The 12,349-nt window shown below is 36.5% G+C and overlaps 1 protein-coding gene across 2 annotated transcripts in view; it reads left to right on the top strand.

The window, feature by feature from the left end:
* ABTB3 (ankyrin repeat and BTB domain containing 3) overlaps positions 1-12,349 on the top strand; it is a 221,861-nt gene that overhangs the window by 199,400 nt on the left and 10,112 nt on the right. For both annotated transcript variants that reach the window (XM_014053732.2, XM_014053733.2), the window contains 5 exons: positions 2,599-2,704; positions 4,275-4,377; positions 5,474-5,555; positions 7,617-7,685; positions 8,111-8,224. In XM_014053732.2, coding sequence (XP_013909207.2) covers positions 2,599-2,704; positions 4,275-4,377; positions 5,474-5,555; positions 7,617-7,685; positions 8,111-8,224 — 474 coding nt within the window. The remainder of the gene's footprint in view (positions 1-2,598; positions 2,705-4,274; positions 4,378-5,473; positions 5,556-7,616; positions 7,686-8,110; positions 8,225-12,349) is intronic.

Here is a 12,349-nt window from a genome sequence, read left to right on the forward strand (position 1 = left end):
CATATGAGAGACAAATATCAGGTACACTAGTGTGGCATGTCCATATACTCATAATTAACCAGTGTCACATAAAATGATTGATTAGCATGGTGTTGTCTAGAAACTAACCTTGGATTTGATGGATTTACATTTAAATCCTTACAAACAATTCAGTCTAAAACATATTCCATCAATGGGTTTACAAAGACCCCTTCTGGTTGTTGTTGTTTTATGGAAAGGAAATATTTGCTGAAATTTCCTGAAGAAACAAGAAGTATGGATTCTGTATCTTGTGTGCCCTCTTTTGATCTGACACCCATAAATATTTTCCTGGACGTGAGTTTTTGAGGCACCACTTTTTAAAAATCTTTTAAAAATCAAGTCTTGGCATTATTCCCAGTAACCACTGAAAGGCATTTTATGTGTCTCATTTGATTAATGGTATTCTTTTGGAAGAGCTATACTTTAGTTTTGTCAAAATAAAAACCTATTTTTCTCAAAGTTGACATTGCCTCTGGGTGTTCACTTCAGCATCCTAGATTCACTACTTACATATGTTGACTAGTATTAATGAAGTATTGAATTTCAAATCTTCTGATAGCAATCTTTCAAAGTATTATTTAATCATGAAACACTGATACTGGAGATTTTCCCCAAAGACAGTTTGACAAGTTTGGGTCAGTGCTCCTTTTTGTGCTAACAATACCATATGAGGTCAGTCCTTTGAGGCAGAACAGACTCAATAATGTCTTCTGGAAATCTACTTTATTAATTATATGGCATAATAACAGAATCTTGAAAGCCTGACAGAGATTATTTTTCTTCCTCTTATACCAATGAGAGTCGAGATAGGGCAAACTTGAATTTCTGGCTTAATCCCTCCTCACTTTCAGATCTAAACTTACATATTTGTAAAAGCTGTTGAGATCTTTCTTCAAAGCCACCTTCATAATCCTCTGGGTGTGGCTAGAAGAAGATGATAATCATATCTGTGTGACTTACGACAAACTGAAACTCCTAGAATTGTAGTGATCTTTTAATTAGTAATCTCCCTTTCCCAGTTAGTTTTTATTCACATATGGATGGGTTTTTCAGAGACAGGAAGAAAAAAAATACAAATCGCATTCAAGTACATAATGCAGTTTTCTTATAAAAATTCAGCAATTGTTCAAAGACTGAAAGCATGTTCACTTGAACAATATTTAAAAAGGTTTTACTGATATCATCATCATCATCATCCTATCATCCATTCATTTTAATATTAGATGGCTCATACTTCTTTAGTTTATCATCTGTCTTTCTGCCATTTCTGAAAAAAATAGTTTAGTCTTAACAGAAATAGAAGATTTTTTCCAGAGTTTTGTCCTACACTAGCTTCATCAATTCATGGTCAACAAAGCTAAAAGAACTGAAAAGCAATTTGCTTTGGATGACAATGGCTGTCTTTATTGTTAGTTAGGACAAAAGTAGGATGAAAACTATACTTTTATTATTTGGATTGGGTTTTGCATTTGGATTCTAGTTCTTGCAGTAAGAATGCCTCATTTATAGACCAGAAGCTTTCAAGTTCATAACTTCAATGAACTATTCAGCAATAGAGTGTTGTTTTCATCCATCTTGCTACAACCTTTGCTCCTTCCTGTACTAGGAAGAGAGAGTGGGAAGGGAGGGAGGGAGAGAGGGAGACAGAGACAGAGAGACACACACAGAGAGAGACAGAGAGGGGGGGATTGGATCAATTTCAGAGGAGCGTCCCAGAAGAAAACATCAGTACCAAAGGGGTAAAAACTATGAGGAGTAACTTCGCTATATTATCAAGGAAAACCTCTTAACTATAGGACCCAGTGAACTAATGAAATAGGCTACCAGATGAAATGGTACCAATTTCTTAACCAAATGCATATTTTCCTGGGATTGTGCTGCAGCAGTGCAGGAGAGACACAGAGTCCTGGGAAAAGATACACCTGTTTTAAGGAGTCACATGTGATACATGAATGTTCTCATATGATTCACAGCACTGTTTTTCCTAGCAATTTAAAGTATGGCATAGCACTTTTGTGTCTCTCCTTGGCAGCCAGCCTCCGGTGCCTGATGCATGGATATATGTTTTTAATCCTATTTTTACTAGAGTTGCCAGAAAATAAACATACACATTTGCAGTTTTATTGAGCTGTGAAGTTGACTTAATTTTCCTCTTAATTTTCAGCTGAAAGGCATAAAAACAGGTTTGCATTATGTGGTTTTATCAGAGTATCATTCTGTCTGATGAGAACCATAATTACCTGTAGTGGTGGTCCTCACTTGTGGTCCACCCGGGGGGTGGGCAATGTCATCACAGGGGGCCTGCGAAGGCTTGATTTAAGTTTGAAGCCTTGGTGGTCTGTGGCCGTGGTCCATGGTCCATGGCCACAAAAGGTATTTAAAGGGAGTCTGTTGTAAAGAAGATGTTGAGAACCACTGATGTAGGATATCTCCACAATGTTGATTTATCAGCTTCTAATGCAGTCGAGGAATTGCTCAAGGAAAGTAAGACAATATCTGCTCACATTTTAGATCCTCAAAGCCATAAAACATTTCAGTGAAGGAACTTTTATTTTACTGCATTTTCTTTTGTTTCAGAATGAAGTGATTAGTCAACAGCTGGCTGTCATTTTCACTCATTGCTATGGACCTTATCCTATTCCCAAGCTTACTGAAATCAAGCGCAAACAGACATCTCGCTTAGGTAAGTATGCTGCGTGAGATCTTTGGTTTCCATTTAAAAGATATGTAGACATTTAGCCTTGGTAGACTTTTTATGTAATCCAAAATCAGAAAAGATCATAGAATATCCTAATCAAGGCCAAAGTTATTTATTTATTTATTCAATTTGTATAGCTGCCCATCTCACATTTGTGACCCTAGGTGGCTCACAACAATTAGAAATAATTATAAAAATAAAGAATATAAATAAATGCAAAAAGTGTATAACCACCCTAAATTCAAATACAAAACAAAAATACAGTCAGCAGATGAAAGCAAGCAATATATATACCACTCATTAAAACCATTGGAAAGCTCAACATTACTATTTTTCCTTTCTATTTCCCAATCAAATGCCAGTCATTTATTTTACCAATTTTCCAGTTTGGAATATGGGTATGCAGACTTTAATAATGAATTTATGACCATTTTTCTCCCAGGGATCAAACTAAAACACATGATTCACTCTGTTTAGAAGAACTTGCATTCACAACAGTGATATTACTGGCAATTGTATCAGTGTTTAGTAGCCACCTTCTCCTTTAGAGTACTTTAATAAGTAACAAGCAAAATATTTGCATGTTTGAAGAGGTGCAGCTTGGAAATTTCATCTGCATTAGTTCAAATTTCTGCAATGTATAGATAGTCATTGATTGACCACCATTTGTTGAATGACCATTCAGAACAGCACTGAAAAAAGTGACTTATGGCTGTTTCACAATTATGACTGTTGCAGCATCCCCATGGTTATGTGATCAAAATTTGGATGCTTGGCAGTATCCTTCCCCTGGAGTAGAGTGGGAATGGAGATTTTATAGTATCTTTTCCCTGCCATGCCCACAAAGCCATGCCACGCCCACAAAGCCACACCCTCAGAACCAGTAGTAAAAAAATTTGAATCCCACCACTGGCCTGTTCTACGTTCATCAAAATAACTTCAATACTGGAAGAAGGAAGATTTGCCTACTATTCAAGAATGGACATTAAAAGTAACAAACTTAGCAGAGATGGCTAAAATATCAGCATATCTTAAGGACCACTCAAATGAGAAACATAAACTGGAGTGGAGGAGATGGATTGACTATATTCCAAATAAATACGGGAGTAAGAAATTCCATGACTGAAAAAGCGAGGAACGATATAATCTGTTTAGAGTTAGCCTAACAAAAGAGGAATTAAAGCTCAAATGAGAGATGATACTAACTTTAAGTTTATTTTAGAACATCTTTGTTAAAGATTTATACCCTGTATTTGTTCTGGGAAGTTGGGGGGGGGAGGTTGGTGGGGGTTGGGTTTGGGTGGGGAGGGGAGGGGAGGGGGGGATGGCAGGTAAATATTTGTAAAAGCTTTTTTTAAAAAAAATTCAATAAAAAAAACTTCAAAGGTCTATTCATCTTAAATTACGATCTTTTATAATGAAGATCAAATATATTGATGTTTTAATTTATTCCACTTATAGTGTTTTCCTCTTGTTTTGTTTTGCTTTAGTTTGCTTTTTTGTTTGGGAGGTGGGTTTTTTTAAAAATTTGATCTGTTGTCTTTTGTCATTTCAGATCCTCATTTCCTCAACAATAAAGAGATGTCAGATGTTACATTCCTTGTGGAAGGAAGGCCATTTTATGCTCACAGAGTATTACTATTTACTGCATCTCCTAGGTATTTATACATATGAATATGGCATAAACTTAATTTTGGTATTTTGGATCACAAAAGGCAGGCAGATTTATAGGTTACCCAAGAGGAATTTGCAATTAAAATTATATTTCTTCATTGACTGAAGAAATTGCCACTGATTACTGCATATCTCACTGCAATAAATGTGACTAGTTGAAAAGTGTGATAGAATTCAGAAAGGCACATCAAAACATAAGGAGAAACAATACAGATCAATCAAGAGTTTGGTAGTCTTCTTAGGGAAACTATGTTCAGCAGCCAAAATACGTTTCTGCTCTAATGCTAAAGTCTTACACTAAGGGTCAATATTACAATACATCTGCAGATTAAAGTTAGAGAAATTTGCTTGCCATTATGAATCTAGAGCCATTGTGGTATGTATGATTAGACACTAGTTTTTCTACTAGCTTTGGAGATGAATAAAGGTAGACTTTTCTGGACAGTGCTCCAGCAATTCCTGTCATTTCCACAATTGAATATAAGGTATTGGGAGCCAAACATAATTTTTTCTCTTTGCCAAGGCCTTTTCTTCTCTGAAGTAGGAATGGTGGGTTGGCTGTTGCTGAAAGCACTTGAGATGACTTCAAGAACCTATTGATAATTACTATTATCCTACCCTTCTCTGAAACACTTCAGTTCTTGGCTACCTTCTCCTTAAAAAGGATGATGGAAGTGAAGAAATTAGATACTACTTTAATATCTAATTTGGCCTTCCCAAGCCTTCTGCCTTCAAAATAAGCTTCCAGAATTTTTACTCAGCACAAAAACTGATTATTTGAACAAGGCTGGCTAGTACAACTTGTGATCTGGCATTCTGAACTTAAGCAGTTCATAGTTTTGGCTGCTACTGACTGATCCTGGAGCATATATTTTCTGTATTTAAAAAAAGTGGAATATATGAGTCTTCAATGGATAAGTATTGTCCTTATGTGTGAACTTTTTGCTAATGCAAATGCTAGTTTTTTACCCCAAATCTTTTTTCCCCCTTTCCTTCATGGTTGGTGTATTTTTTTAAAAACAAATTTACACGTTACAAATTGTTTTGAAATAGCAAATGTATTTGGATGTTTCTCTGTAGGTTTAAAGCCTTGTTGTCCAGCAAACCTCCCTCTGATAGCACTTTCATTGAGATCAGCTACGTGAAGTATCCCATTTTCCAGGTAAGGTGGAATGTCTCAAGAAATCTCTGTAAAACTAATAAGTAGAACCAGAGAAAATTCCTGAAATATGGACTGTAATCACTGTTTTCTAATAGCAACATTTCAGCTTTACTATTCATTGGAATCAAACTGCATATGAATGACATTGATCTACTTTTATGTGGCCTGAATTAAATATTGTAACATTTATGTAGGAATGAGGCTTAAAAAGTGGAATTATTAGCAAAGTTTGAATTCTGAGGTCAGTTAGAACAATGGTTTTATTTGCTTGTTTGACTTTTATCAGACCTTAATTATTTTGTAAATACAGGTGGTCCTTGACTTACAACCACAATTGAGATTTACGTTGCTAAGTAAGGTATTTGTTAAGTGAATTTTGCCCCATTTTATGACCTTTCTTGCCTCAGTGGTGAAGTGAGTCACTGCACTTGTTAAATTAGTAACATGGTTCTTAAGTGAATCTGGCTTCCCCATTGACTTTGCCTATTAGAAAGTTACAAAAGGTGATCACATGACCCCAGGACACTGCAACCGTCACAAATATGAACCAGTTGCCAAGCATCAGAATTTTTTTTAAATCATGTGACAATGGGGATGCGGAAACAGTCTAAGTATGAAAAATGGTCAAAAGTCACTTTTTTCAGTGGCGTTGTAATTTTGAATGGTCACTAAATGAACTGTTGGAAGTCGAGGACTACCTATAATTCAAGTGAAGTTACACAATACCAGAGAGGGTATTCAGCAGGTTCTGACCAGTTCTGGAGAACCGGTGGCGGAAATTTTGAGTAGTTCAGAGAACCAGTAAATACAGCCTCTGACTGGCCCCCATCTATTCTCTGCCTCCTGAGTCCCAGCTGATCAGGAGGGAATGGGGATTTTGCAGTAACCTTCCCCAGCTATGCCCACCAAGCCACGCCCCACCCACCAAGCCACGCCCACAGAACTGGTAGTGAAAATATTTGAATCCCACCACTGTACAATACCCCTTTTTCGTCCTATTTTCTATTTCTTTTTCATCCTATTTCCCCCACAAAAACCACCCTGTGAGGTGGGTTAGGCTGAGAGAGAGTGACTAACCCAAAGTCACCCAGCCATTGTTTCATGCTTAAGGCAAGACTAGAACTGCACTCTTCATCTGGCCACCATAAATGCTTTTCAGGAATTTCTTAAGTATCTGGGGGCAGGGGGAGTATCTCTCCCATCAGGAATATATCTGAAACCCAAGAGAGGCTCTTTTGAAGGTACCTTCTGCCTTTTTCCATGTTGCTTTCGTGCCTTCTCTCATAAGCTCCATTTGGTTCTCACTCAGTCAGTAGTTCAAAACCATATAAAAATGCAACTCTTTCATAGACTTTTAATTGTTAATTGGTTTTATGCCACTTCTAGTGTTTATTTCAATTTATGTTTTTAGTTTTTATATTTTGCTTTTTAAATTTGTTTTACTGCCTTTAGCAATCATACATCCATCAAATGAACATTTTATTTCAGAAGGGAGCTCCTTCAATTACTGGCATTACACATTTCTTTTTTTAATTTTCTCATACTGAGGTTTTCAGAAGTGTGAATAATTAAGTGTTCCTTGATTATTCTGAAAGAAGTATGCTAAAGAAAAGTTGCACAGTTTAGCTTGTCTTTCATAGGATTATGACTGGCAGAGATTTACCAGGTGACAGCATCCCTTGTGTTGCATTTGTGTACTACAGTGAATTTTTTCCTTGCCCCTACTTTTGTATACCGAAACTCTTCCCACAAAACTGCTGCTAAATAGAGAATATGAGCTCTCTTAGGAGAGAAATTAGTTGTTAATTCTATAGCTTTTTAGCCAGTACGTTTCCTTTATCAAGAATCCTTGAGTAAAAATAACAGAAATAAGAACTACTCCCCAGGCATAAAGAGTTAAGGTTTATCTTTTCAATATATCCTAAAATGTATTAAGACTATTTCATTCTTTTCTGTTTTCCATTTTGGAATAACATTGATATATCACTTTTCCCTTAGTTTTCAAGAACTTCAGAAACAAATGTATTTTTGTAATTAATTGATTGTTGTTTTTTGTTTCAGCTTATTATGCAGTATCTCTACTGTGGAGGTTCAGAGTCACTTCTCATTAAAAACAATGAAGTTATGGAGGTAAGAAGCATCTTATACTGAAAACTGTTATTATTATTACAAGTGTACTAAATTACTAGATGTGGCTGAATGAAAATATTTGGAGGTGACATCAATGATAAATTACCTGAATTCAGAATTGCTTTTGATGAGATGGGTGTCTGTGTAAATGTGATAAATAAATTAATAAAAATCTTCCTTACATGTAGATTTGTTTTGACCCATGGATTTTTTTTCATTTGTAAAGTGCTGTAAAAGTATGCAATCACCTGGTAACTTTGGGGGGAAAGAAAAAAGGAATAAGACAGCACCCATAATTTTCAGTTTCATTAGCTACTACAATATGGACAAAGACGGACCAAGAGATAAAAAAGAAATATTCCTTTTGATGCCCACAAAAATGATCACTGTTCGAAACCTGTAATAACCCTTTTCTCATTTTTCAGCTTCTATCTGCTGCTAAATTTTTCCAACTTGAAGCATTGCAACGTCACTGTGAGATCATTTGTGCAAAAAGTATCAGCACAGAAAATTGTGTGGATATTTATAATCATGCCAAGGTAATCCAATATTGTTGCTCATATATATTCGTTGGTACATGTATCCATGCCCCATCCCCAGTAGAACATGTCCTTGGACAGGTGTCAAGATCTAATTGTTGCAATCCTGGCCTAATTTTTGCCTGCTTTGTTGCATCTTCCTGTGCCATTACAATAAGCCAGGTTCAGTTGTAAAAATTCTTCCCATCCTTCCCAAAGGCATTCTTCTGGGCAGTTCATAACTATACTGGGACCTACACAAATAGGGAAGAGTCCTGAATAGCAGTAGGACTTGGCTCACTCTAGCTGTATATGACATGGCTATTAATATCGTGTATATCATAATCCATATGGGAATTTAGCCCATTTAATCCTGAAGAAATGCAGTCAGGGGGTAGGGTTAGGGTTAGGATTAGTATTCTATTATTATTATTATTATTATTATTATTATTATTATTATTATTATTATTTCAATCTTTTTTTAGTCTAGCTACGATATACGATATAATTACATAAAGCTAGACTATGTCTATTACAAATAAAATTAATTAATTAGGTTTAGCTAATTTTGAATTGTATTCTTCCATCTATCAACCTGTGTCTCTCCAATAACAAAACCTCCTTAGTCCTGTTGCCATTCGTGGATCAAGTTCTCCAAACGTCTTTATGAGCAAGTCCAAACAAGAAGATCTTTGCACCTTTTTGCTTAAGGTGCCTCTCATATAATGTTGCCGTCCTCCGTTTATTCTCCTTTTCAGCTTGTCTTTAATTCTCAGTGGTGGTATCAAAAGTTTTGCAAATGATATTTCATAAAGTATAAATTCTTTAATGCTTCTCATTCCTCCTACGCTCTGTCTTTCGAAGTAAATCTTCTGTGTGGCTGCCCCCCCTTCAAACATTCCATCTTTTTCTCCCTCAGAGGTAAACCAGATGCCCGGAATATCAGCAAACTGAAAATCTTCATCTCTGACATCCTTCGTTTGTATTTCAGGAACATTCAAACATTCAACATTCTCATTTTTTTCTTCATATTTTATTGTTAGAATAAAATGCTGTTTGTTAGAAACAGCAAATAATCCAGCTTCCTCTCAAATCTATCGTATATGGCAGATAACTTTTGTAGTGCAGAAAAAAATCATTTGAAATGAATCATTTGAAACTTGAACAGACGCCATCTTTGTACGCAGTTAGTATTTTCCCTTTAGAAACTTTAAGGTATTTGCAAGTAAAAACAAGCTGGGAGCTGTACAATCTTATCTGATCTTAGACCAACCCAGCCAAGCAATAAAAGTGTCAAGTTGTAGGGAGCCAAATTATAGTAAATTGGTTTACAGCCCACTTACAGAGGGTCAGAGGAGATGTTGGAGTAATCTTTCCTTTGTCCATGTAAGTAGCATTTAAAACATTTAAAAAATAGAGTAACCACCATCCATAAACCAATAAAGAGATCGAAATCGCCGCTAGATTCTTCTGTTCTTTGGTTTCAATTAGCTTAAATTTTTATGCGGACCATCTCTGTCTGAGTAATAAAATCACCTTACCAGCTGGAAAACATTTTCGCCATTCTTAGGGGCAACCTGCAGTTTCAATTAGCTTACGGCTAATCCAAAAGTCACTGGCAAAGGAGGTTAAATTCCAAGCCCCCAGGGACTTTGCGAATGTCTCTGGGGTCACTGGATCTCCTCCTACCTTTCACTGTCTCTCCGGGACAGCTTGGGTCCGAAATGGACCGTCCAATTTCCTTCGGAATAGGGGAATTTCAGGAATAGCCTGAAAATCCGTCTTCTCACTGCAAAGCCCCGCCTTCTGCCCAGGATTAGTATTCTATGCAGGGAAAACTGCTGCTCGCTTTTTTCAGTTATGTTTGCATTAAAAAAGAAAACCACTAAAATTGGCGAACAAACAATATGCCTACCTACATACATATCCATTGCACTATTCTTTTTTGGATATAGCAGTGGCAGAGTTGAATGTATAGAGTGAAGGGATGTAATTTCAAAGCCCATCTCCCAGAGGACCTTGAGGCCCACCTTCTACCAGCCTGTCATAGTTTATCACTGCCACCACCTGTCCCCCCGTGGAGAATGGCTCTACCTGGTGGCCTCCTAACCCCAACCTATAAAACAGATGCCTTGCCTTCCAGCAAAGAGCAGGAACAAAAGATGATAAAAGGAATTCTATAGGGCCATTTCCTCTCTCTCTTAGTTTTCAAGTATGTGACTAGAAAAAACAGTCCCTGCTTCTTTGAAAAATTAAGTAATTTCACAAGTGATTTTTTTTAAAAAAAATCAATTAAAAATAAGGAAGAGAAGAGACATAAACCATTCATAACTTTAGGTATTTACATGCAGAGACAATCAGCAGCACGAAAAATAACAGTGGTGCTAAAATTACAGACAGGGTTTAATAGAAATTTACCACAAAAAAGTAAATAAATAAACAGGATAAGATTCTGGGCAGATAACAAGATAGCATTGACCCACTAATACTATGGCAGTATTTCTAATGAAAAGAGTTGCCCATTTTGATCAATCATATAAGGGTAGTGTTTATACTAGTTTGTCAGTTTGATTTAATTTGCTATTCATTAATTCCATAGGTCTTCTTCAGTAACCCATTTATATTTAGAGAGGGCTGTAAAGCACTATGAAGTTGTGTATAAGTCTAAGTGCTATAGCTATTTTCTTTTTTCCCTGAGACCCTCTTATTTTCATTTACATATAAAACAGTTTGGCAGGAACATATACTTCTATACAGATATTTCCAGTTGCTTAGACCAAACAGACCAGATATTACCCATTATTTTTCTAGCAATATTCATCTTAATGTTTTTCCATCTTCCCTGCTTTAGTACAGTTTCTGCAAAATGAAAGCTATATAGATTTTTGATGAAACACTATTTACTATATTTTTAAGTTGCAGTTGTCCATTTTCTCTGTTAAACAAGGTCTGTGCTTTTCATTGCATCATTTTCATCATCATCATCATCATCATCATCATCATCGTCGTCGTCGTTGTTGTTTATTACACAGTCAGTCAGATGTTCAGACTGGATTTGGCATTTTTATCTAGCTATTGAATCATTTCCAAAGACCTGGGATAGGCAGATATTAGAGGTATTGTCCCAGGCTGTAAGCTGTTCCAAGCAAAGCTGCCTTTTACAACTACCGTACTTGATGGTGAATTTGTCCAATGCCCATGATGTTCAAATGGTGCTCCAGTTGTTTTGGGATTGCACCCAAAGTGACTATCATTATTGATGGTGCTTTGGGTGCCTTTGCTTTTTACCTTTACTTTCCTCTGCCACAATTGTTCTAATTCTGTTTGCAGTTTTTTTTGTACTTTGTTATCTTCTCCAGTTTTTTTCTCTTTTCTTCTTCTTGCTTCAGGTACTGTCATGTCCACTATCCAAATGATGCAACAAAGCCTTTTTTCGTCTTTCTTATTGACAATTATGTCCGAGGTGTTATATGGCAGGTGCCTCTGTTTGAATTCAGCACTTCAGCTTCTTCATTTTCTATGATTATTGCTATTTTACAGTCCCACCAATTCTTGTTTTCAGGCAAATGGTATTTCTTGCAGATCTTCCAATCCTTTTGCTGCTACTCGGCCATGCCATTGTTTGCTGTCAGTCTGTGTGATCTTGCAGTAGCTGTCTACAACAGGCAGCCCACTGTTACATCAGCTTTTTTTGCAAAGGCAGCACTTGATATCTGTTGCTGTCTTCTAAATTCTGGCACTCTATGCATTTGTCCTTAAGGTTTGGTCTTATGCCACCAGAATTAGCTCATCTATCTCTTTCTTCAACTTTCCTGCTTTTAACCATTGCTGGGTCTTATTATTATCTGTTCTCCCTGCCTTTTTTAATGTACTGGCCATGTAATGCTTTGTCTTCTCATGCCTCTTTTATGTTCTTCATTTGGTCTTTATTGTAGATCAGTTTGGTATCTTCAGCCTTCCTGGTATACTAGTTTCAGTACATTATTAATATTATTTGGTGCCTTTGATGGTGTACTAGACCTTGCAGTTTTCTTGGCCACATTTCAGAAGTGGTTTGTACTTAGCTGCTTTATAGGGCTGAGAGGAAGTGACCTGCCCAAGTCACCCAGTTGGGTTTGTGCCTAAGGCAGGACTAGAACTCACCGT

Source organism: Thamnophis sirtalis, unplaced genomic scaffold (assembly GCF_051295495.1).
Source record: "Thamnophis sirtalis isolate CommonGarterSnake01/CBP01778 unplaced genomic scaffold, rThaSir2_p1.2 scaffold_9, whole genome shotgun sequence".
Lineage (NCBI taxonomy): Eukaryota > Metazoa > Chordata > Lepidosauria > Squamata > Natricidae > Thamnophis > Thamnophis sirtalis.